Source organism: Dipodomys spectabilis, unplaced genomic scaffold, assembly GCF_019054845.1.
Source record: "Dipodomys spectabilis isolate Male_0828 unplaced genomic scaffold, ASM1905484v1 ptg000018l, whole genome shotgun sequence".
NCBI lineage: Eukaryota > Metazoa > Chordata > Mammalia > Rodentia > Heteromyidae > Dipodomys > Dipodomys spectabilis.
In genome coordinates, this window is record NW_024870695.1 from 8115681 (window position 1) to 8141543 (window position 25863).

At 45.1% G+C, this 25863-nt stretch overlaps 1 protein-coding gene across 4 annotated transcripts in view; it reads right to left on the reverse strand.

The window, feature by feature from the left end:
* Window positions 1-3218: 3218 nt before the first annotated feature.
* Window positions 3219-25863, reverse strand: part of Pigl (phosphatidylinositol glycan anchor biosynthesis class L) — a 51947-nt gene continuing 29302 nt past the window's right edge. Inside the window, exons 3-7 of one of the 4 annotated variants that reach the window (XM_042673618.1) lie at window positions 18993-19083; window positions 11639-11706; window positions 8856-8887; window positions 6184-6317; window positions 3219-3603 (exon numbers count right to left, since the gene is read on the reverse strand). In XM_042673618.1, coding sequence (XP_042529552.1) covers window positions 3505-3603; window positions 6184-6317; window positions 8856-8887; window positions 11639-11706; window positions 18993-19083 — 424 coding nt within the window. In that variant the 3' untranslated portion in view covers window positions 3219-3504. Of the gene's footprint in view, window positions 3604-6183; window positions 6318-8855; window positions 8888-11637; window positions 11707-18992; window positions 19084-25863 lie in introns of those variants that run through there. The other 3 variants (XM_042673619.1, XR_006146723.1, XM_042673620.1) reach the window with 3 other exon arrangements.

Sequence of the window (25863 nt, forward strand, 5' to 3'; positions counted from 1 at the left end):
GGTAGAGCACTTGCCTTGCATGCATGAGGCCCTGGGTTCAATTCCTCTGCACCACATAAGCAGGAAAATAAAAGCCGGAAGTGGCACTGTGGCTCAAGTGGTAGAGTGCTAGCCTTGAGCTGAAGAGCTGAGGGACAGAGCCCAGGCCTAGAGTTCAGGCTCCACAACTGGACGCCCCCCCAAAAAAAAATAATTCTAGAATTCCTCTCCCTCTGTGCCTCTTTAGGTGAAGGTTCCCCCTTTGTATTGTGCCTGGCTGGTTTTGCTTTTTTTTGGGGGTCCGGTCGTGGGGCCTGAACTCTGGGCCTGTGCGCTGTCCCTCAGCTCTTTAGGTCAAGGCTAGCGCTCTACCACTTGAGCCACAATGCCACTTCTGGCTTTTTTCTTTTTGCTTATGTGATGCTGAGGAATCGAACCCAGGGCCTCAGGCATGCAAGGCAAGCGCTCTACCACTGAGCCACCTTCCCAGCCCCTGGTTTTGCTTTTTTGTTTCCTTCATCAGTCAGGGTGCTTGAATAGTGGCCAAGGGATGAGTGGCAAAATATTGGTACTTTTTGTTCTTCTCCGCCAGGGTGAGAAATGACCAATCATCAGCCATTTGCTGAGATGGGGTGGATGGGGAATGGTGTGATGGTTTCTCTGATAGGTAGGTAACCCAGGGCCTCAGGCATGTAAGGCAAGCGCTCTACCACTGAGCCAACTTCCCAGACGCCCAGGTGGAGTCTTAGTTGAGTTTTTTTGTGTGTGTGTGTTTTTGTTTTTTTTCATCATGTGAGTGAAAGAATATCCATCATTACTTTTTTTTTTTTTTTGGGGGGGGGGGGGTTGTGGAGCTTGAACTCTGGGCCTGGGCACTGTCCATCAGCAGTTCAGCTCAAGGCTAGTGCTCTCCCACTTGAGCCACAGCACCACTTCCAGCTTTTTCTGTTTATGTGGTGCTCAGGAATTAAACCCAGGGCCTCATGCAAGCACTCATTTTTTTTTTTAATTAATTAATTTTCTTTTTTTAGAGCAAGGATCTCACCATGTAGCTTACATAGGCTCAGACCTGCCATCCTTCATGCCCAGCAACAACCATGAATTCAGATCTTTGCTCCAGGCTTCTGGGCTGCTGCCTAGTTAAGAGGTTAACTACACAAGGCATTTGCCCCAGGCTCTTGTGCCCTGAGCAAGAGCTCCTTTGGAATAATTTGCACAGAGGCTTCCCTCTGGTTATGACAAGTGTCTTTCTGGCTGCATTGTACCTTCTCTAACAACATATTTCTTTGGCTGTCCCAATGGCCTTGAGAGGTTTCCTTCCTCCCTATGTTGCTGCCTCTTGGCTCTGTCCTAGAAGCAAGGAGAGCCTTGTTCTGGCATCTCCTTTTCCTGGAACCCAGAGTGGAACCTGAAGCTCGACACCCTTGGCTGCAGTGATAGCTAGAGAAGATGCTGAGATGGAGACAAAGAGCAGAAGCTGGCTTCAAACAACAATGTCATTCACTGGATAAAAACAATAGTTTAGCCAGGCGCTGGTGGCTCAAGCCTGTAATCCTAGCTATTCAGGAGTCTGAGATCTGAGGATCTTGGTTCAAAGCCAGCCAGAGCAGGAAAGTCTGTGAGACTCTGATCTCCAATAAACCACTAGAAAACTTGAAGTGGCTCAAGTGGTAGATCGCTTGGCTTGCGCCCAAGTTCAGAGTTCAAGCCTCACAACCGATAAAAAAAAAAAAAAAGCTTACCTTCAGTTCCCCTGCTTTCTAGACTTTTTAAAAATTTGTTTGTGTAGGTGCTGGGGCTTGAACTCAGAGCCTAGGCATGATTTTTGAGCTTTTTGCTCAAGAATAGTCCTTTACTATTTGAGTTACAGCTCTTCATCTGTCTGTTTTAGGTAGTTCATTAGAGATAAGAGTCTCATGGGGACTTTCCTCCCTGGGCTGGCTTTGAACTTTAATCTTCAGATCTCAGCCTCCTGAGTAGCTAGGATTACAGTATGAGCCACCAGTACCTGGCTAATAAATCAGGTTTTTATGTATGTGAGATCATACTTTCTTTTTTTTTTTTTTTTTTTGGGTCCGGTCGTGGGGCCTGAACTCTGGGCTTGGGTACTGTCCCTCAGCTCTTCAGCTCAAGGCTAGCGCTCTACCACTTGAGCCACAGCGCCACTTCCGGCTTTTTGCTTATGTGGTGCTGAGAATTGAACCCAGGGCCTCAGGCATGCAAGGCAAGCGCTCTACCACTGAGCCAACTTCCCAGCCCTGAGATCATACTTTCTATATGTTTTTTTTTTTTTGCTGGATGTGGGGGCCTGAACTCTGGGTCTGGGTGCTGTCCCTCAGCTCTTCAGCTCAAGGCTAGCGCTCTACCACTTGAGCCACAGCGCCACTTCCAGTTTTTTCTGCTTATGTGGTTCTGAGGAATCGAACCCAGGGCCTAATGCATGCAAGGCAAACACTATACCACTGAGCCACCTTCCCAGCCCTCTATATGTATTTGTTAAAGCTTTACATTATTTGGGCTGGGAAGGTGGCTCAGTGGTAGAGTGCTTGCCTTACATGCATGAGGCCCTTGGTTCAATTCCTCAGACCACATACGCAGAAAAACCCGGAAGTGGGGCTGAGGCTCAAGAGGTAGAGTGCTAGTCTACAGCTGAAGAGCTGAGGGACAGCGCCCAGGCCCAGAGTTCAGGCCCCACAACCACCACCACCACCAAAAAAAAAAAAAAAAGCCTTACTTTATTTAAGAAGTATTTTTCCCATCCAAACTATTTGTAAACTACACCAAACCAATCTTTTATAATTTTAAGCTTGCATTGCTGAAGGATGGCCTCGTTGGTAACTATCTTTCTTTTGGATATACCACTTTAATCATCTACTTGTGTGTTAACAGCAACTCACAACACAAAATAGCACTGTGCCATTTCTAATCTGCTTTAAAATTTTTACTACATGTGAACCTTTTTCATCGTTATAGAATGAGATTGTATCACTGGATTTTTCTAGTATATGTAACAACATGATAATCTAAACACTTCCTTAGGTCATAGAGTATCTGTTTTTATTTTAATTTTTGGTAAGTTTATTTTAATTTTTGATAAATTGTCAGGCTTGCACTGAGGACCTGGGTGCTGTCTCTGAGTTTTGTGCTCAAGGCTAGTCTCTCTCAGTAGTCTGTGAAGTGTTTTTAGGGCACCTTTACATTCATTTATCATCATAGCAGCCTGTCTAAGCTCTGTGCTAGGTGTTTGACACTTTCCTTATGCAAATTCTTTTTCACAAGAACTTGAAAAGTTATCAGGATATCTATTTTTATCCATGGCTTGATTTGTTTCTGGTCTGTAGGGTTCTTGCTCCCCATTCGTATTACACCCCAGGGAGAGGTGAGTTTGAGTGGTCCACTACTGGGCCTACATGGTCCTCTTCTGCATAACTACTTAGCTGCGATCTCCAATGGCCAGATCTAGGCCAGGGTCGTGGGCTTCCATTTCTCCTCTTTGTTCCTTAGATCTGAAAACTCTTCAAGGCTTCAGAGGAAGTGCAGTGAGTTGATTCTCATGTACCTGGAGAAGAGGATGTAGAGGCGGCGGAACCAGAGGAGCTGGCTGTGGTGGCAGCACATGGCTCTCTAGAAGAATCAAAGAGAACCAATTATGGAAACTTGCTCTGGATCTGTTTCTGTTGCTTTTAGATCTGCTCCCTGACCTGAAATCTTTCCCCTCACTACTCCCCTTTATGCTGTATTCTTACCTGGCTTCTTGTAGCCCATGATATTCTAGGTGGTTCTTGACTTTCCATCTCTTCTATAGCACTTATTATTGGCAAGCAATCAATATGATCTCAGCTGGGCACTGGTGGATCATACCTTTAATCCTAGCTACTAAAAAGACACATCTGATGACTGCGGTTTGAAGCCAATCTGAGCAGGAAAATCAGAGAGACTTTTTTTTTTTGGTCAGTCCTGAGGCTTGAACTCTGGGCTTAGGCACTGTCCCTGCACTCTTAAGCTCAAAACAAATGCTCTACCGCTTGAGCCACAGTACCATCTTGTTTTCTAGTGGCTAACTGGAGATCAGAGTCTCACAGATTTTCCTGCCTAGGCTGGCTTTGAACTGTGATCCTCAGATCTCAGTCTCCTGAGTAGCTAGGATTATAGGCGTGAGCCACTGGTGCCCAGCTATTATTGTCATTGTTGTTGTTGTTATAGCAGTAACAATAGTGCTTAACCCATAGAGTTATTTTATTGAAATTTTTTTTTCTCTTGTGCTGGTCCTGAGGCTTGAACTCAGGGACAATGTCCAGGCCCTGAGTTCAAACCCCAGAACCTACATACACACACTGTTAAGAGTCTCTCAGAGCTGGGCACCGGTGGCTCATGCCTGTAATCCTAGCTGCTCAAGGCTGAGATCTGAGGATCATGATTCAAAGCCAGCCTGAGTAGGAAAGTCTGGTATTCTTATCATCAATTAACTACCAGAAACCTGGAAGTGGCAATGTGGTTCAAATCCTAGGGCACTAGCCTTGAGCACAGAGAGACTCAAGGATAGAGCCTAGGCCCTGAGTTCAAGCCCTAGGACTGGCAAAAAACAAAAACAAAGTGGTAGAGGGGCTGGGAAGGGCCCAGAGTTAAGGCCCCCTGACTGACCAAAAAAAAAAAAGTGGTAGAGCACTAGCCTTAAGCAAAAGAGCTCAGGGATAGGGGGGACTTGAGTTCAAGCCTCACAACTAACAAAAAAAAAAGTATATAAATAAATAAATTAGAAATCTCATCAATCCCAAAAAGGTGGCAGATAACAGATGAGATTCAATCCCAGAAGCATCTAATTTTGATTCTAAAACCTTCATCCTAATCATTCTGTTCCACCACCTTACACAATACAAACTGAGTTTTATGAGAAGTAGGCTACAACACACCTTTGGAATTAGGTAAGCTAGAATGCTACATAATTGTAGATTGTCTTCCCACCTTAATGGGAGAAATGTGTATTATGTTGTTATTCACAACTAGTTTACAACTAGTATAGTTCTGTGTTTTTTGTTTTTGTCGGTTGTGGGGCTTGAACTCTGGGCCTGGGCCCTGTCCCTCAGCTCTTCAGCTTAAGGTGATTGTTCTACCACTTAAGCTAAAGTGCCACTTCTGGTTTTTTGGTGGTTAATTGGAGATAAGGGTCTCATGGACTTTCCTGCCTGGGCTGGCTTTGAACAGTGATCCTCAGATCTCAATCTCCTGAATAGCTAGGATTACAGGTGTGAGCCACCAGCACCCAGCTATAGTTCTGTTTTTAAACACATCCCAGTAATTGATTTAAGTATATACATATAACTATATATTATATATGTGCTGTTTTATTCCGGGTTCCATAAATTAACTGCCTTTCTAGGTAATATTTTTGGCAAAAGTTTAAATGTTATAAATTAAATGTTATACTGCATAGCTTTTGAGATGTAAGCATACCTGTAATACTCAACTTGTGGATAGTAAGGGGCACTGGGCAGGACTGTCTTCATAAAGTCTATCAGCAAACTATTATATAGTATTTTTTTCCACAGGAGAACACAACTAATTTTTTTTTGTTTGTTTTTGTTGGTTACAGGGCTTGAACTCTGAGCCTGAGAGCTATCCCTCAGCATTTCAGCTCAAGGTTAGTACTCTGTCACGTGAGCCACGGTGCCACTTCTGGTTTTCTGAGTGGTTTATTGGAGATAAGAGTCTCAGACTTTCCTGCCCAGGCTGGCTTTGAACCTTGATCCTCAGAACTCAGGAGGCTGAGCCTGAGTAGCTAGGATTACAGGCGTGATCCATCAGTGCCCCGCAATTTTTTACTTTCTGAGAGTCTCTCTAAGTGGCTTAGGCTGGCCTTAAACTTGTTAGCTTCCTACCTCAGACTCCCATGAAGCTGAGATTACAGGCAAGCATTACTCTGACTGGCTCTTATTTTTATTTTACTGATGTTTTTATGAATTCTAGATTTTCTACAAATGAGCATGGTGTCATTTACTTTAAAATTTGGTAATTAGAGAAATAAAGTCAAAGTGTTTGAAAAATCTATCTCAAGACTAAGGTTTCTCTTGCCTAATCTTTACATTTGGGGGCAGATACTGAGCTCTGTCTTTGGAAGGTCTTCAGTGAGGGCCTCTACAGACAAGGCTTTGAGGAACAATGGGGTCTAGTTCAGAGTGCACGTATTTAGGAATTCACAATCCTCACCTTGGCCTGTGCCACTTCTTCACTGGTAAGCACGAACAGGATATCCTGAGTGCTCAGCAGGGACCAGGGCAGGTCAAGGAAGGAGAGATACTTTCGCAGCACATTCACAGATTGAAGTGTCAGCACAGAACATCCTAGTGGGGAGCGAATGGGAGACATGAATAGCTTTTCGTTCCCAGCCAGCCATTCTGAGCACCTTCCTCCTGTACATTAGTCAGGACATAAGGGTCAGTTGCTGCTGATTGCCAAGTGTCTTGCAACAGTAAGGCTGCTCTTTGCCCAGCATTCTCCCAGATAGAAAGAGTGAAAGGGTCATAGATGAGGCTGGCCACCCTCCAACCCACTATGGGACCTAGGAAGAAGAGGTGGGCTGCTTAGAGGTTGGAATATGGCAAGTTCAAGTACAAGGGGAAGGTGATGAAGACAGAAATATTGGTATTGGCTGGTGAGAGGCCTGTTTCTAGGCCTGTCATTCAAAAACTGTTATAGGAAAATCCCTTAATTGCTATGAATCTTTCTTTTGGTGGGTAGTGCTGGAGTTTGAACTCAGGTCCTCATGTTCTGGCTCAACTTTTTTGCTTATAGCTGGTATTTTACCATTTGAGTCATGCCTATAGTCTAGGTTTTTTTTTGTTTTTTTTTTTTTGGGTCCGGTCGTGGGGCCTGAACTCTGGGCCTGGGCGCTCTCCCTCAGCTCTTCAGCTCAAGACTAGCACTCTACCACTTGAGCCACAGCGCCACTTCTGACTTTTTTCTTTTTGCTTATGTGGTGCTGAGGAATCGAACCCAGGGCCTCTGGCATGCAAGGCATGCGCTCTACCACTGAGCCACCTTCCCAGCCCCTAGTCTAGGTTTTTGCTGGTTAATTGGAGACAAAATCTTTTGAATTTTTTTGCCTAGGCTGGCTTCAAAGAATCTGTGATCTCAGTCTCCTGAGTAGTAGTAGCTACTACATCATGTGCCCAGCTTGGTATACAGTGCAAAGGCAGGATATGGAGCCATGCCCCCAATTCTTGGATCTCAGTTTTCTAGTTCATAAAATAGTGTTCATAGTGTGGGATGTACTCGTTTTACAGGGTAGATATAAAAATCAGGGCTGGGAAGGTGGCTCAGTGGTAAAGCGCTTGCTTTGCATGCCTGAGGCCCTGGGTTTGATTCCTTAGTACCACATGAGCAAAAAGAAAAAAGCCGGAAGTGGTGCTGTGGCTCAAGTGGTAGAGCACTAGCCTTGAGCTGAAGAGCTGAGGGACAGCACCCAGGCCCAGAGTTTAGACCCCAAGACCGGACCCCCCCCCCCCAAAAAAAAAATCATTTTGGCGGGCTGGGAAGGTGGCTCGGTGGTAGAGTGCTTGCTTTGCATGCATGAGGTCCTGAGTTCAATTCCTCAGCACCACATAAGCAGAAAAAGTCGGAAGTGATATTGTGGCTCAAGTGGTAGAGTGCTAGCCTTGAGCTGAAGAGCTGAGGGATAGTGCCCAGGCCCAGAGTTCAGGCCCCCACAACCAACCAAAAAAAAAAAATCATATTGGCTATAGCGAGGTTCTAAAGACTGCACAGCTTGTTAAGTCTATGTACAAAGGGCACATGCCACTTAGTATTTCTATTTGTTGAATTGTCATATTGCTCTGTGAGCAGGAACAGAATGGCTCAGAGGGGCTAAGCAAGGAAGTAATGGTAAATGACCAATAGTCAGATACCTTATTGTAGGTAACAAAGAGTTCCTATGTCAAGCACATTAGTATATCAGACACCTGTCAGGCACGTACAACCTGGCTCATTAATTGGGAGTATGTGTGTAAAATATGAATTTGAAGCTGGACACTAGTGACTCACACCTGTAATCCTAGCTCCCCAGGAGACTGAGACCTGAGGATAACAATTCAAAGCCAGTCCAGGCAGGAAAGTCCTTGAGACTCTTATCTCTAATAAACTATCCAGAAAAAGCTGAAAGTGGTTCAAGTGGTAGAGCATTAGCAAAAGAAGCTCTGGGACAGCACCCAGGCCCAGAGTTAGAGCCCCAGACTGGCAAAAAAGAAAAAGGATGAATTTGAAAGGATAGAATGACAGAATACCAAAGGCAGGACTGACCTACCTATCCTGTGTGGAAAGTAGAGGCATGGAGGCAAGCCTGGCCTCTTTGCATATTAAAACAGGCCTGTTGGCAAGGTACTTGGCACCAGATGCCACCTGACAGGCATGCAGAGCTGAGTCAAAGTGTGACCTTCCTCTTCCTGGTTAGGGCAACTCTCTACATACAGGTATCCCACAATAATCAAGGGTTCCAGGACCCCTGAAGATTCCAAAGATCTGCAGATGCTTGCTCACATTTCTTTTCTACAATGACACAGTATTGGTACAGAACCTACATACACCCTTCTGTATGCTATAGATCATCTTTAGGTTACTAATACGTCCTATAGTGAAGATTGTCCATCATATTACTTAGGGACTAATGAGAAGAGAAGTCTGTTTATGTAAGTACAGACATCATTTTTCCCCTAAAGTAATTTTGGTCTATGGTGGTTAAATCCAGATGCCAAATTCACAGATATAGTGGGGTGGGAGTGGGTGGGGAGGGGAGAAGCTGAAGCTGATTATATTTGTAAATTTTACCTTGCATTAGTTCCTTAGAGGGACAACTAGTGGTTTTTTGTAAAAGGGACTGGCCTTACCTTTAGGGAACTTTTCTTCTGAATGCAGGGCCCTGGAGGAGGGAAAATGCAAGAGTGAGAATGGGTAAGTCACCCCTCCTTTGTGCCAAGGGGGAGGGGCTTATACATAGAGGAAGGCCTGCAGGGCCAGGATTCTCCCATCCTATAGGTTCTTAGGTGGCTTTTTTTTTCTTCACATACTTCACCATTTAGATTTCTGGAATCCCATACCTGTGGCTACAACTAAGGGAACAGGGTGGGTCTTTCATCTAGGGGAAGTTAACTCAAGCGGTTGGTCTATGGATTATGAAATGCTGGCCCAAGTTTTTTATTATTATTTTTTTTTGGGGGGGTCCAGTCTTGGGGCCTGAACTCTGGGCCTGGGCACTGTCCCTCAGCTCTTCAGCTCAAGGCTAGCACTCTACCACTTGAGCCACAGCGCCACTTCCGGCTTTTTTCTTTTTTGCTTATGTGGTGCTGAGGAATTGAACCCAGGGCCTCAGGCATGCAAGGGAAGCACTCTACCACTGAGCTACCTTCCCAGCCCTAGCCCAAGTTTTAACTATCAAGGGGTATAGGATGTTTTTCTCTTGAAACTACTATGAGTATGGTGAGAGGAAGTTGTTTATGTTTCTTCCCTGATGTTTCCTCTCCTTTCTGACCTCCTCCACTCCTACTTTCTCACCAAGAAGCCATTCTGTGCTCACTACCTTGAGAGGAAGGATGAGGCAAGTCCAACAGCAGTGACATCTGGGTTGCTTTCCTGATTTGTTGTTTGAAAGCTCCTGCCCATCACATCAGACTTACATACTTAAGATCAGGGACTCTAGGGAGCAAGAGGTAAAGAAGGTGGAGTTGACAAACTTATGGAACTGACTCTCATAGTACTTAGAAATGGAAGACCCTGAAAAATATTTCTGGGATACTGAGGAGGAAGTGAGTTGTCCTGTGTTCTAGGCAGATTCTTGGGGATATTGTGACTTCAAAGTGGGTATCTTGGGAAAGAAGTAAGTGCTAGTCGCTCCCTGAACTAGCTCAGAGATTATAGCCACACAAGTGTGTTACTGGGAAGAAAGCCCTAGGGACAGGGACACCCAGGGATCTTGGGTGGGAAGGAAGCCAGGAAAAAGTCTGAAAGGTGACCCAAGAGGCCACAAGGGGAAGAAACAGACAATGCTAGACAAGTCAAGACAACAGTTGGACAGCTGACAGGCAGAATCATGTGCCGCAGAAGGGCCAAGACGATGAGTCTCATGGACTTAGCAGGCAGAAGATGACCATGGAGAAAAGTTCTGGCAGACAGTGGCCATGTCCATCATTTTTTAAATCTAGAGCTCAGTGGTTGTCCATGGTTTCAGAAGTGATGAGAACCTCTTCGGAGGAAGTTCTATCTGCAGATATATGGTTCCCTGGGTTCTCTACCCCGAAGCAAGCTTTCCTTGCCTTTTCCACTCCAAAGATGATGGAACCAGGGATTGGAACCAGCCAAGTCCCCCTCAGGTATCTAGGTAACACTGCCTGTTGAGGTACTCCTGCTTGGTTTGCAGTAGACCTGGTCTGCTCCTTTCTGTGGAGCAGTGTGGGTACTTGGGGTGGTCACAAGTCTCACATACATCTGCAATGAAGTTGAGCCACTATTCCTAGTCTCAAAGGGGCCTGTTGTCTAATCTTAGAAGCCCAAGGCCTCAGGGTAACCAAAGTCCATTCCTGGACTGCCTCATTTCCCATAACCAGATTGATGATGTCATCTCCAACTTCAATTTCTTTACTACTCTAGCATGTTCAGAAGAAAGTTCATTCTGCTAGAGAACAGGAAACATGTTCATGGTTGGATGATCCTAAGTTACTCAACATCTTTGAGGTTCCATTTGGTTTTATTAGCCAAATGAAGACATCAGTAAAATAAGGTATCAGTGGAGAACAAATGGAATTATTATTTTTAGACAGGACCTTGCTAGTAGGCCAGGTTGGCCTTACAGGTGTGTGCCACCATGTCTAGCACAACAACTAGAATTTCATATGTGTATATTCCCCTTCCAAAAAAAAGATTGGAAACTATACAAAAATCTATAATGGGAGATGAAAAACCAGAGTAAGGGAGGGAAAAGATGAAGCAAGTACACTGATCCAGAGAACCGGTTTTCTGAAGTCTTGTTCCTGCATTACAAGGGTTATAAAATTCTGTGGCCACGGGGCTGGGAAGGTGGCTCAGTGGTAGAGCGCTTGCCTTGCATGCATGAGGCCCTGGGTTCGATTCCTCAGCACCATATAAACAGAAAAAGCCGGAAGTGATGCTGTGGCTCAAGCAGTAGAGTGCTCGCCTTCAGCTGAAGAGCTGAGGGACAGCGCCCAGGCCCAGAGTTCAGGCCCCAGGACTGGCAAAAAAAAAAAAAAATTCTGTGGCCAAGCAGAGAGAAATAAAATCAGTTACTCCATTTGCAGGATCCAGGGGGGAGGAAGGGAACACACACACACACACACACACACACACACACACACACACACACACACACACACAGCTGCTTAGGCACACACACACACACACACACACACACACACACACACACACACACACACACACACACACACACACAGCTGCTTAGGAGAGGAACATTCCTACTGGACGATATCTCATAAAGAGGATGAGATGTAGTGAGGGAGGTGATGAGGGAGCAACATCACCAACAGCAGCTGTGTATGGATGCAGTCAGATTCCCTGGGCCCAGAGGGAAGGTACTTTAGTAACCATGATCCTTGAATGAATGGGCAAAACTTCTCCCATCTCCATCATTAGAGAAACCTACCTGACAGTGGTGTACAAAGCAATGTGATTGCTGTGACCACTGACTCCTCCGGCATCGAAAGTCACCACCTGCAGAGACAGATGAGGACAAGGGGGTGCTGTGCTTTACAGGTGCTTTCTCCATTCTTCAGCTTCAAAGAAGCTGTCATCATTGCCTTGGAAAAGAAAGGAGGAAACAGAGCCCAGAAACTTAACATTCTGAGAAGTGTGAACCGACTTCTGAACAGATTATGGTATGAAACCAGTTTGGATGACAGTAACATGGAGGCTGTTTCCATGGGGTTTACTGTTTACTTTTATTTCTGCCAGCAGAGAAGAGTATTATTCAGTCATGACTGAAACCGTTTTAGAATAGTGCTTATCTGTGTGGTCACTTACTAGCATTTACTTTTCATGGCTGGCAATTAACATGAACTTTGTTCAAGTGGGTGCAGCCTATTTGTTGGGCTCTTTTTTTTTTTTTAATTTTATTTTTTGGGTCCGGTTGTGGAGCCTGTACTCTGGGCCTGGGCGCTGTCCCTCAGCTCTTCAGCTCAAGGCTAGCACTCTACCACTTGAGCCACAGCGCTACTTCCAGCTTTTCTCTTTTTGCTTATGTGGTGCTGAGGAATTGAACCCAGGGCCTCAGGCATGCAAGGCAAGCGCTCTACCACTGAGCCACCTTCCCAGCCCCCCCCTTTTTTTTTTTTTGGTCAGTCATGGGGCTTGAACTCTGGGCCTGTCCCTGAACTCTTCAGCTCAAGGCAAGTGCTCTACCATTTGAGTCACAGGCCACTTCCGATTTTCTGAGTGACTTATTGGAGATAAGAGTCTCACAGGCTTTCCTGCCTGGCTGGCTTTGAATGGTGATCCTCAGATCTCAGCCTCTAGAGTAGCTAGGATCACAGGCTTCAGCCACTGGCACCCAGCTATTCAGGCTCTTTTCCTCACATGATGTCATAGGCACAAAACTCTAAGGGTGAATATCCACCACAGCCTAGGCTTGAGTTCATGGAAGAAGTATATATATGATAGGCTGCCTCTAATTCCATTTTCCCAGATATGACCACATCTGTTTATTAATTACAAACTTAGTCAAGGTCCTAACATTTCACTTTTGCACCGATGGATTTCAAAAACACCAAATGGGGCTGTGCACCAGTGGCCTGCGCCTGTAATCCTAGCTACCCAGGAGGCTGAGATCTGAGGATCATGGTTCAAAGCCAGCCAGGCAGGAAAGTCCATGAGACTCTTATCTTCAAATAACCATCAGAAAACTGGAAGTGGTGCTGTGACTCAAGTGGTAGAGCTAGCCTTGAGCTGAAGAGCTGAGGGACAGCGCCCAGAGTTCAACCCCCCACAACCGACCAACAAAACAAAACACACCAAATGGGAAATAAGAATAACAAAAAGGGCATTGATGGCTCATACCTATAACCCTAGCTACTCAGGAGGCTGAGATCTGAGGATCATGGTTCAAAGCCAGCTCAGGCAGAGTCAGAAATGGATCTGTGGCTCAAGTGGTAGAGTGCTAGCCTTGAGTACAAAAGTTCAAGGACAGTGCTCAAGCCCTAAGTTCAATGACTGGCAGCAAAAAGAAAAGGGTATCCTGAATAATAAAATATAAAAACAAACAAGGGTTCCATTTTGAAAGGATGGTTGGTTAGGGAATGATAAATGGGGCATGTCCCTAAACAAAGATGTTGGGAACTGGGACTGGAATAGGCAGGGAAGTTCTATTTTTTTGGTCATGGGGCTTGAACTCTGGGCCTGGGCACTGTCCTTCAGCTCTTGAGCTCAAGGCTAGCACTCTACCATTTGAGCCATAACACCACTTTTGGCTTTCTGAGAGGTTTATTGGAGATAAGAGTCTCATGGACTTTCTGCCTGGGCTGGCTTTGAACAGTGGTCCTCAGATCTCAGCCTCCTGAGTAGCTAGGATTGTCATCAACAGAGGTGAGGTTTATTGAAGCTCCTCTTTAAATATAGGAATTCTTCACTTAGGGTTCTTGACTTCAATCGCAGAATAAGAATTTCTGAAGGGATGGGAAGGGTAAACAAAGGAGGAGGCTACAATGCTTGATAAGAAATGTACTCACTATCTTGCCCATGTAATTGTAACCCCTCTGTACAGTATTTTCACAATAAAAAAAAATAATTAAAAGAAAAAAAAAGAATAAGAATTTCTGGACAAGTCACAATGGTAAGAAAACTTGGCAGAGCTTTATTAAGTAAACAAGCAAGAAAACAGACAAAAAAGCTGAAGGGCAGGGGCACATTCTAGAAGAGTGTGGGTGCTCTCATAAGGACACAAAGACACAGACATAGACACAGACAAGGAGATACCTAGAGAGACACATAACTCCTTGGGCTGTTGGCTATTTATAGGGTAAAGGCAGGGGGTCTGGCTTTAAGTTATGCAAAGCTAGGTGTTTTGTCTTTGCTTTAACTACATCTGCTGTTATTCTCAGAGTTTCCAGGTAAGAATGTATCCTTCCATAAAACAGATCCTTATCCCTGAAAGGAGGAGACATCTGCTTTCTGCATTTTGCGGCATCCTGTCAGGCAGTTGAGAATTCTTGGGTGAGAAATGCATCCCTTAGGAAAGAATGCATTCAGTTGCCTCTCTTTGAAGCAAAGATAGTAACATTTCTAAGTTTTTTTGGGTTTTTTTTTGGGTCCAGTCATGGGGCCTGAACTCTGGGCCTGGGCGCTGTCCCTCAGCTCTTCAGCTCAAGGCTAGTGCTCTACCACCTGAGCCACAGCGCCACTTTTGGCTATTTTCTTTTTGCTTATGTGGTGCTGAGGAATCCAACCCAGGGCCTCAGGCATGCAAGGCAAGTGCTCTACCACTGAGCCACCTTCCCAGCCCCTGTTTCTAAGTTTTTAGATACCATATTTCTTAGTTGCCTACACCAGATCTTAGTTTCCATAAATTATCCTGCTTCAGGATTACAGGTGTGAGCCACCGGTGCCCAGCAGTTCTATTTTTTTAAATTGTTATTATAAAGGTGATATACTGAAGGGTTACAGTTATATGACAGGTAATGAGTACATTTTTTCTTTTTTTTTTGGGGGGGGGGGGAGGCCCGGTCATGGGACCTGAACTCTGGGCCTGGGCGCTGTCCCTCAGCTCTTCAGCTCAAGGCTAGTGCTCTACTACTTGAGCCAGGAGTGGCATACAAACCAATACCACCCAGGCAGACTGGAAATCATGAGAAGCTCTTATACACACAGAGCATTGAACTCAGTGCTTCATGAATGCTAGGCAAGTGCTCCAGCCTAGCACCCAAATCTGTTCACCTTAACAAATCTACAGTTCCAAATATTTCTCCACTTGAATACAAAAGCCTATTTGTTTAAATATATGCCTTTTTGAAATTCGATAGGCTCATCTGGGCTTAATCCTATCACCTTTTTTTCCTCTAGGATTACAGGTCAATTGACTTTACAATGAGTTCCTGTCCTTTTGAACCCTCTGCCAATAGGAATAATAATACCTAGTATATTGGGGTATATTGTCTTTGGCAGAACTTATTCCCATTCACTGTACCATTTGTTCCCATGAGATAGTAAAACTGGTCTAAAAATAGTTGTGTGTGTGTATTTAAACTCAAATACCCAGTTCTGATCCTAGTTCTTCCTTGCAGGCCACCAAGGGCAACCCAAGTCTAGGCTTCTCTGTGAGTAGCTAGCTATTCATAGTACTTTGGGCAAGTCACAGAGCTGTATTGCCAGAAGTTATTTCACCTTGCAATGTCTAGGCTTCCTCATGTGTGAAATCAGAAAAATAATACCTTCCCTACTTTCCTTGATAGGTTGAGATGAAGCTAAAATACCACATGAAAGGTTTTAAAAACTACAAATCAAGGCTGGGAATGTGGCTTAGTGGTAGAGTGCTTTCCTAGCATGCATGAAGCTCTGGGTTCCATTCCTCAGTACCACATAAACAGAAACAGCCAGAAGTGATGCTGTGGCTCAAGTGGTAGAGTGCTAGCCTTGAGCAAAAGAAGCTCAGGGAGGACTGGGAAGGTGGTGGTAGAGCACTTGCCTTGCATGAATGAGGCCCTGGGTTCGATTCCTCAGCACCACATAAGCAGGAGAAAAAAAAAAAAAAGCTGGAAGTGGCGCTGTGGCTCAAGTGGTAGAGCACTAGCCTTGAGCTGAAGAGCTGAGGGAAAGCACCCAGGCACAGAGTTCAGGCCCCACAATCGGACCAAAAGAAAAAAAAGAAGCTCCGGGACAGTGCCCAGGCCCTGAGTTTAAGTTCCAGGATTGACAAACAAACAAAAAACCAAACTACAAATCAGTCAATGCTAGTGTCTCAACTCCTGGCCTGTCACCATTAGATAGAGCTAGTCGCACACAGGTGAGATCAGTATCAGGAGGGACATTGCAGGGCATTCCGTTGGCCAAAGGACTGGGACCAAGTGGTATTCCACTCAATTCCTTTTTTGGTGCTGGGGACAGAGTCCAGGGACTTATATATGTTAAGCATGCATTCTGCCTTTGAATTACATCCCCCGCCCTCAATTATCTTAAAATTCTCCAAGGTCTTTATTTCTTTTCTTTTCTTTTTTTTATTGTGAAAATACTGTACAGAGGGGTTACAATTACATGGGCAAGACAATGAGTACATTTCTTACCAAGCATTGTAGCCTCCTCCTTTGTTTCCCCTTCCGATCCCTTAGATCTTTATTTCTTTTATTTTATTTATTTATATTTTTTGGGTCTGGTCGTGGGGCCTGAACTCTGGGCCTTGGCGCTGTCCCTCAGCTCTTCAGCTCAAGGCTAGCGCTCTACCACTTGAGCCACAGCACCACTTCCGGCTTTTTTCTTTGTGCTTATCTGGTGCTGAGGAATGGAACCCAGGGCCTCAGGCATGCAAGGCAAGCGCTCTACCACTGAGCCACCTTCCCAGCCCAGATCTTTATTTCTTATCTTGCATCTTTTAATACTATCTCATTCTTTGGTGAGCTAGCTGAACCAAATGGTATTCAGCTCCCTGGACATGTATATTCGCACATGACAATCATAATCCATGTGGTTATTTACAGAATTCCATCTTCCCCACCCCTTTTTTTCCTTCTAGTTTTCAGAAGTCTTGGTCCAAATGAGATCTTGTCCAGATTCCAATTTTTAAAGAAGTCCCAATAGTAGAGATCTCTGGCCCTAAAGCACTGTTTCTTACATGAAGATGATTTTGTCCATGTGAATTTGGCGATGTATGGAGATCTTCATTGTGATAACTGAGGAGAGGGGTTGCTCCTGGAATCTAGTATATTCCATAAAGCACAGGACAGCACCCCTAACAGAGAATTACCTAGCCCCAAATGTCAATAATGCCACGTTGAAACATCTGCTCTAAGGGAGAACATGTGTTTTTGGCTTGCTGCTTTATTTCTAGTTTCAACACATAGTGCAGCTCAACAGATATGTATTGAATGAAAGACTGAGGCAGGGATTGGGATCCAGCACATAGCTTAGCTGACCCCAGTGAAGACACTACTGACCCTTGCTTTCTGTGGAAGGTGGCTTTGTACTTTCTAAAGTTTTACCCTGTCAGTTACTCTGTGTGGTTCTCATGATGCTCCTGTATCATGATTAAGCAGACAAGCTAGAAAGCATACTGCAGACAAGGGATCAGATAGAACCCTGTTTTCTGCCATTATACTATGCTATGAGTGTGAGGCTAGTTTCACTTTGGAGGAGGGAGTGCTTCTGATCTCATTCTGGCACAGTGCCAGGTGACAGTCTTCCTCTGGTTGGCCCTGGGTTCTCCACATGGTTTCTGTAGGTTCTTCACTGTATTTGTTGTACAGTGGATATGTCTGGACTGAATTGGGATTCCCCAAGATAATTGTACTCAGCTTGGTACAGGATACTGCCTCTGAGAGCCTTCTCACCTGCCTAGTACTAATCCTCATCCTTTGTCATAGAGGAAAAACATATTTTACTGTGATATAAGGAATTGAACAGGGCTGGGAAAATGGCTCAGTGGTAGAGCGCTTGCCTTGCATGCCTGAGGCCCTGGGTTGGATTCCTCAGCACCACATAAGCAAAATGAAAAAAGCTGGAAGTGGCGCTGTGGCTCAAGTGGTAGAACGCTAGCCTTGAGCTGAAGAGCTGAGAGACAGCGCCCAGGCCCAGAGTTCAGGCCCCACGACTGCACCAAAAAAAAAAAAAAAAAAAAAGGAACTGAACAGCACCTGTTCTTCATTTGGTGATAGGCAATTATGACTGTATTGGTCATAGTGCTAGCATGACTGATATTTTTATTGTGGTTTAAATGCAGATCAGGGAATGAATTCTCAACTGCATTGTTAATAACCACAATCATCTTATTTAACAGTAGTCTAGTTGCAAGTAATGTATTAATAAAGAATTGCTTTAGGCTGGGAATGTGGCTTAGTGGTAGAGTGCTTGCTTAGCATGCATGAAGCCCTGGGTTCAATTCCTCAGTACCACATAAACAGAAAAAGCCAGAAGTGGAACTGTGATTCAAGTGGTAGAGTGCTAGCCTTGAGCAAAAGAGGCTCAGGGATAGTGCCCAGGACTGAGATCAAGCCCCAGGACTGGTAAAAAAATAAAATAAAATAAATAAATAAAATAAAAATTTCCTCAGCTTGGTGCCACTGGCTCATGTCTGTAATCCTAGCTACTTAGGAGGCTGAGGATCACGGTTCAAAGCCAACCTGGGTAGGAAAGTCTATTTATGTCCAATAAACCACTCAGAGAACCGGAAGTGGTGCTGTGGTTCAGTGGTAGAGCGCTAGCCTAGAGCTGAAGAGCTGAGAGACAGCGCCCAGGCCCAAAGTTCAAGCCCCATGACCGACCAAAAATAAATAAAAAAGAAATGATTTCCTCTGCCAGGTGCAGATGGCTCACACCTGTAATACTAGCTACTCAGGATGGTAGTTCAAAGCCAGACAGGATGAGAAAGCCTATGGTTATCTCCAATTAATTAGCAAACAGCTAGTGGAGCTGTGGCTCATATAGTAGATCCCTAGTCCTCTGAGGCTCATGTAGCAGATCCCTAATCCTTAGTGAAAAAGCTAAGGGATAGCACCTAGGCCCTGAATTCAAGCCCTAGTACTGGCACAAAGGGAAGGAAAAAAAAAAAAAGATCTAAAAAAGAACTGAAAGGTGTATTTGTTTCTAGGTATGCTCAACAGATTGACTAGAGCGCCCTGGAAGTTTTGGATATTTTATGGGGCGGCATCCTTTCTGATATTAATCTCACCTGTGTACTACCAGTTGTATCTGATGGGACAGGCCAGGAGTTGAAACACTCTAGTACTAACGGATTTGTAGAAACCAACTGGTAGGATAGGTAGGAGACCCTGGGCTTTCCATTCAGGGAGGTGTCCCCTTACCAAGTTGATACCATTGACTGCTATGTACTGGAGGAGAATTCTGGCCACACGTTCCGTGTCCCACTGTACTCCTGGGTCATCAGGGAAGTCCCTGTAAGTGAGAAGCATAATTAGAACACCTCTTTTCACGCCTGTAATCCTAGCTACTCACGAGGCTGAGATCTGAAGATCGCAGTTCAAAGCCAGCCAGGGCAGGAAAGTCCAAGAGACTCTGATCTCTAATAAACCACTCAGAAAACCAGAAGTGGTGCTGTGGCTCAAGTGGCAGAGTAATAACCTTGAGCTGAAGAGCTAAGGTACAGTGCCTAGAACCAGAGTTCAAGCCCCATGACCAACAAAAAAGAAAACATCATAGTTCTTTTTTTTTTTTGGTCGGTTGTGGGGCTTGAACTCTGGGCCTGGGCGCTGTCCCTGAACTCTTCAGCTCAAGGCAAACGCTCTACCACTTGAGCCATAGCACCACTAACGGTTTTCTGGTGGTTCATTAGAGATGAGTGTCACAGACCAGGCGCTGGTGGCTCATGCGTGTAATCCTAGCTACTCAGGAGGCTGAAATCTGAGGATCATGGTTCAAAGCCAGCCTGGGCAGAAAAGTCCATGAAATTCTTATCTCCAATAAACCACCAGAAAACCAGAAGTGGCGCTGTAGCTCAAGTGGTAGAGTGCTCGCCTTGAGCTGAAGAACTGAGGGACAGCGTCCAGGCCTAGAGCTCAAGCCCCACAACCAACAACAACAACAAAAAAAAGTGTTGTGGACTTTTCCTGCCCAGGCTGGCTTTGAATGGTGATCCTCAGCTCTCAGCCTCCTGAGTAGCTAGGATTATAGGTGTGAGCCACCAGTGCCAGGCAACATTTTATTTTTGAGGGAATATAAAATTGAAAATTTCAAGCAGATAAATGTGGGAAAAGTGACTCCTTTCACATCAACTATGTAAGTTGTTCTTTGCTCAAAATTCCAAGGTCTGGCCGGGCGCTGGTGGCTCACACCTGTAATCCTAGCTACTCAGGAGGCTGAGATCTGAGGATCGCGGTTCAAAGCCAGCCCGGGCAGGAGAGACCGAGAGACTCCTATCTCCAATAAACCACCAGAAAACCGGAAGTGGCGCTGTAGCTCAAGTGGTAGAGCGCTCGCCTTGAGCTGAAGAGCTGAGGGACAGCGCCCAGGTCCAGAGTTCAAGCCCCACGACCGACCAAAAAAAAAAAAAAAAAAAAAAAATTCCAAGGTCTGGGCCCAAATAATAACTTTCTGCCCAGTTTCTTTTTTCTGATAGAGAAGCAATCCTGCTCTGATTTGCTTTGTTGGCTTGAATGTAAACAGGAGTATTGGAGTCAGCCTTCATTCAGCCTTTTACTTAAGAGACAGCTGGTGAATGACCTTTCCCTGTTTTTCTTTTTCCTCTCTTCGATGGCTGGAATTTGTACACACTAATTAGAATAAGAGTAGCCATTTTTATTCATGAAGTAATCTTAGGCTTGAAAGGCAGAGCAACTGAGTGACAAAGAAAAAACAAAACAAAACAAAACACAACAACAAAACAGACTCAGGGGGTTGGGAAGGTGGCTCAGTGGTAGAGTGCTTGCCATGCATGCATGAGGCCCTGGGTTCGATTCCTCATCACCACATAAGCAGAAAAAAAAACAAAACCCGGAAGTGGTGCTATGTCTCAAGTGGTAGAGCGCTAGCTTTGAGCTGAAGAGCTGAGGGACAGCGCCCAGGCCCAGAGTTCAGGCCCCACGACCGGACCAAAAAAACAGACTCAGGCCCTGAGGGTTATGGTGACTAAGCCATCATACCATCCCAGACAGTATGCTGGCTCTTACCACAGTTTTCGTTTTCTGGTATTTATAGTAGAACCAATTTCTAATTTATAGATGATGCAATTTATTTTTATTTTTTATTTTTTGCCAGTCCTAGAGCTTGAACTCAGGGCCTGGGCACTGTCTCTGAGCTTCTTTTGCTCAAAGTTAGCACTCTACCACTGGAGTCACAGTGCCACTTCTGGCTTTTTCTGTGCATGTGGCACCAAGGAATCAAACCCACGGCTTCATGCATGCTAGGAAAGCACTCTACCACTAAGCCACATTTCCCAGCCCCCATCAGACTCTTATCTCTAACCACTAAGGTTCAAAGCCATCCCATGAGACTCTTAGCTCCAACTAATCACCAAAAAAGCAAGAAATATGTGGCTCAAGTGGTAGAGCAATAGCCTTGAGCAAAAAGAAGTACAGGAACACTTGAGTTCAGGCCCTGAGTTCAGGCCCAGCAAAAAATAAAAAGACTGGGTGCTGGTGGCTCACACCTGTAATCTTAGCTACTCACGAGGCTGAGATTTGAGGATCATGATTCAAAGCCAGCCGGGGCAGGAAAGTCCCTAGGACTCTTATCTCCAATAAACCAACAGAAAACCGGAAGTAGTGCTGTGGCTCAAGTGGTAGAGCACTAGCTGAAGAGCTGAGGGACAGCGCCCAGGTCTAGAGTTCAAGCCCCACAACCTACCAAAAAAAAAAAAAAAAAGAAACACAATATTGAAGCAAGATGTCTGTTTGGAGAAGGGCATAGGTAAGGAGAACTATCATACCATTGGCAGGTGTTTAAATTGCTACAATAAGTCAACTTGGTCATATGCAATTATGTGTGCCCTATGATCCTGTACTGCTGGAATTTTATTCTAAGGAAATAGAGAAGCTTAAACACTGAAGTCAGAGCAGCAGAGATACTATATTCACTGCAATTAGAGCAGAAAGAGGTCGGTCAGCAGTTCTGTTGCTTTACCACCAGAGAGCAATTTCTCTAACTTCTGAATTGTGGCTTATGAAAAAATGTTAAAGCTAGTACAGAATTGTTGCAGCATGTTCAGAGTAAAAGCAAAGAAAGCATAGATACACATGAGATTTGGAAGGTTAAAAGTACAAGAATTAATCCTCTCAAGTCTCTAAACTTGAATTTGCTTGTTTTCTTTTTTTTTTTGGGTCCGGTCTTGGGGCCTGAACTCTGGGGCTGGGCACTGTCCCTCAGCTCTTCAGCTCAAGGCTAGCGCTCTACCACTTGAGCCACAGCGCCACTTCCGGCTTTTTTCTTTTTGCTTATGTGGTGCTGAGGAATCAAACCCAGGGCCTCATGCATGCAAGGCAAGCGCTCTACCACTGAGCCACCTTCCCAGCCCCTGCTTGTTTTCTTAAAGAGTAAGACTCACAGGAAAGAGAAAATACATACAAAGAAATTGAACTTTGAAAACAAAATGTCTGTGAGAAATTCTACATAAAGGGCTCTGAATGTATTCAAGTCTCCCAAGATTCTAGCCTCAGCTTCCTGGAAAGCAGAGCCTAGGACAAAGGCCTAACCTCAGTGAGCAGTTCTGGGGAATGTGGGCCATGAGGAGCTGAAGGGAGGGAAGCAGGGAAAGGGAAAGCCAGTTTTACTGATTTGGTTCTAATTGCAGATGCTGGCTGGGTGATCCCATGGGACGCTCTAAAAGGTGCATGAAAAATATCTTAGAACTGTCCTCCTTACCAGGAGAAAAAAGGAAGCATTTTTCTCCACAGGCAGTCATTCTGTGAAATTCAGGGCTGAGCACACTTGAGTAGTTAAGACTCTGAGGAACCCTGGGACAGAAAGCAAGTGGAACAGAGCAAAGCTGAAGCAAAGGTTTGTCTGTGGACACTGTTTGGGGTCATTCAGATGCCTTAGAGCATCTGGAAGTAGGGGTGTCAGGAACCCAAGTTGTGAGAATTGGAGGTTGGGGGAGACTCTGAAACCACACACACACACACACACACACACACACACGCGCGCGCGCGCGCGCACGCCAGTACTAAGGCTGGAACTCAAGGCCTAGGTGCTATCACTTAGCTTTTTTGCCCAAGATTAGTGCTCTTCCACTTCAGCCACAGTACCACTTCTGGCTTTTTAGTGGTTAATTAGAAATAAGAGTCTCATAGACATTTCTGCCTGGGTTAGTTTGGATCCCCAGATCTCAGATACCTAGGTAGTTAGGATTATAGACAGGAGCCTGGCTTATGAGTATTTCTTTTATTTTTTCTTTTTTTGTCAGTGGTGGGGCCTGAACTCTGGGCCTGAGCACTGTCCCTGACTCTTCAGCTCAAGGCTAGCATTCTACCACTTGAGCCACAGCGTCACTTCCAGCTTTTTCTGCTTATGTGGTGCTGAGGAATCGAACCCAGGGCCTCATGCATGCAAGGCAAGCACTCTACCAGTGAGCCACCTTCCTAGCCCTGAAACTTTTTTCTTTCTTTTCTTTTCTTTCTTTCTTTTTTTTTGCCAGCCCTGGTGCTTGAACTCAGGACCTGGGTACTGTCCCTGAGCTTCTTTTTCTCAAGGCTAGCACTCTACCACTTGAGTCACAGTACCACTTCTGGATTTTTCTGTGTATGTGGTGCTGAGGAATTGAACCCAAGGCCTCATGCATACGAGGCGAGCATTCTACCACGGATCCACCTTCCCAGAGCTTATGCGTATTTCTAACCTGGACTAAGTAAGTACTCACTGTACTAACCATGGAGCTAAGTTTCAGAGGTAAATATGGATATAAGCCATGGTCCCCTTCCTTAGGAAGCTTATGACTGAGTGGGTTGAGAGCTGGATACCTGCTAAATGAGAGAGAATCTGGCATGGAAAGGAGAGAGGAGTATGAGAGGAGGTTTGGCTTTGAAACCTCCAAAGAGAAAAAGGTTGGTATTTTGGTAGCCTTCAAACACTGCAGAGGGAAGCGGTCACTTGCCAACAAGCTAGTTGGTTGGATGTATACAAGCCTGACAAGCCCTTGGGGGTAAAGGGGAGATTTAGCAAACACAGTGTTAAAATTGTTGAAAAATGCCCCAGACTTCCAGCCCCGCCCTTGACCTCAGTGTTCAGTAAACAAGCCTGCCTCACAGCCTGTGAGCGTTCATAAAAATAATGGTTGTTTTCTACTGGGGAGTATCTTCAAACTCTGACCTTTCCTGCACAGTCTAATGACTCACCCTGGCTGGCACTCTTTAAAGCTGGGTCAGCAGAGCCATGGAAATGCTCTGGGAAAAGCTTCAGAGGGGGGATCAGTCCCTTCCTTTGGTCACCAGATGCACACAAGGGAAGCCCCCTTCTCTCCTCTCCCTTTCTAGGACCCCAGGGGACCTTCTCCCCTGAGACCCAGCCCAGTACAATGACAGACAGTTCTGTCTGGCTGCGCTGTGCTGAAGCTCAACCAGAGTTAGGTAATAGCTTTTATTTCTGAAAACCCAGTCCCACTTTCGCACACTGCACTCTGAACTTTAATACGGACTCTGGCGGCTTGCACACCCTTATTTGGTCTTGTGGCTTGTGCAGCTAGAGCTGGGAGAGTCAGACACCCTTCCTCCACCCACCTCTGGCATATTTCTAAACTAGATACTTCCTTTGTCATCCAAAGTGGGCAAGGGTCTGTAAGATTCAATGTAACACTCGGACCTGCCTAGAGCCAGAAAATACCTGCCCTTGGCCTCTCCCCATCCAGGGTCTTCTGGGAGGCAAGGGTTGTGTCCAAGGATTGAGATCAAGCTGGGGTCCAGCTGCTTGAGCTCGTTAAAACCAGGGGTGTACAAAGGACTTGGATCTAAGCTGAAGAAAGGTAGAAAGAACATTCTAAAGCAATTAGGGCCCACGACTTTTGGGGACGTGTTTGGATCTTTGCAGACTAGAGACAAAGGCAAGTTCAGCGAGGAAAGGCAAAGGGAAAACAAGGAGAAGGGACAAGTCCATCTAAAAGAAGGAAGAGGGCTGAAGAAGTTTATAAAAATCAACCCATTTTATGAAGTAACTCCTCTGATTAGGGGCTTATCTTGTCCAGCAATTCAGGAACCCAGTTATAGACTAAATGTCCCATGAGATCCTTGTCATATAAGGCTTTAAAAGTCCTCAAAAGGAACTGTGAAATAGTTTCTTTCTTGTAGCTTATGTGTGATTTATAAATCACATATGGGAATCAGTTACCTGTGCTTATCTTTCTCAGACAGAGGCATTTCATATCATTACAACAAAGCTTGTAAAGTGCTGGTGAAAAATCTTTCATCTGCTGTTTAATGTGACTACTGAAAAACAAAAGAATCTATTCACTGACTCTATTCAAAGAGGTCAGAGTTCTGCTTACTAAGACCAGCTCCCACCCCACCTCACCCTACCCCAGTGGAGAGCTTTAAGAGCCAGCTGTCTAAATCTAAACCTCTTTTCCCTACTCCCCTACTTCCCACAAAGAGTGTGGTGGTAAACCTAGGACGAGGACTCAGTGGCTGCTTTGGCTAAGCCTGGACTCCTAACTTGAGCTTCCAAGGTAACTGCATGAAAGCCTTCATTTTGAGTCTCTTTTCCCTTGGGTCCTGTTCCTGCCCCATAGGTCTGCCTAGAATGCAAGACTGGTACTCCTAAATGTATCTATCTCTTCTTACCCTCTTTTAAGGTTAAAGGCCCACAGAATATCTAAGGTTCTTTACTCTCAGCTCTTATGACATCTGTTCCAGATTCTGCCAAAGATGAATGAAAGTCTTCATTCATTGTCCTAAATCTATAGTCACCTTGCAGACAGATTACTCCATGATGGACTCACCCCCTAATGAATCTATTACCCCATGATGGAAACTGGGGCTGCGGGCCATGCTTGGCGCTCATCTCATGGGAGCTGGATTGTCTCCTCAGGTGACATGGACTTCTCTAGAGTCCTTGCAGGGCAGGACTGAGATAATGGCCAAGCAGAGCATAGTGTGCCCAAGACTGCTTAATTATGCACATCTCTTGTCCCCTGCTCCGATCCTTTCCTTCTCTAAATCTTATTTAAAGCTCCTATCAGTACACCAAGGATGGGCTGAGACACTTCCCAGTATGATTGTACTGAAAATTAAATTT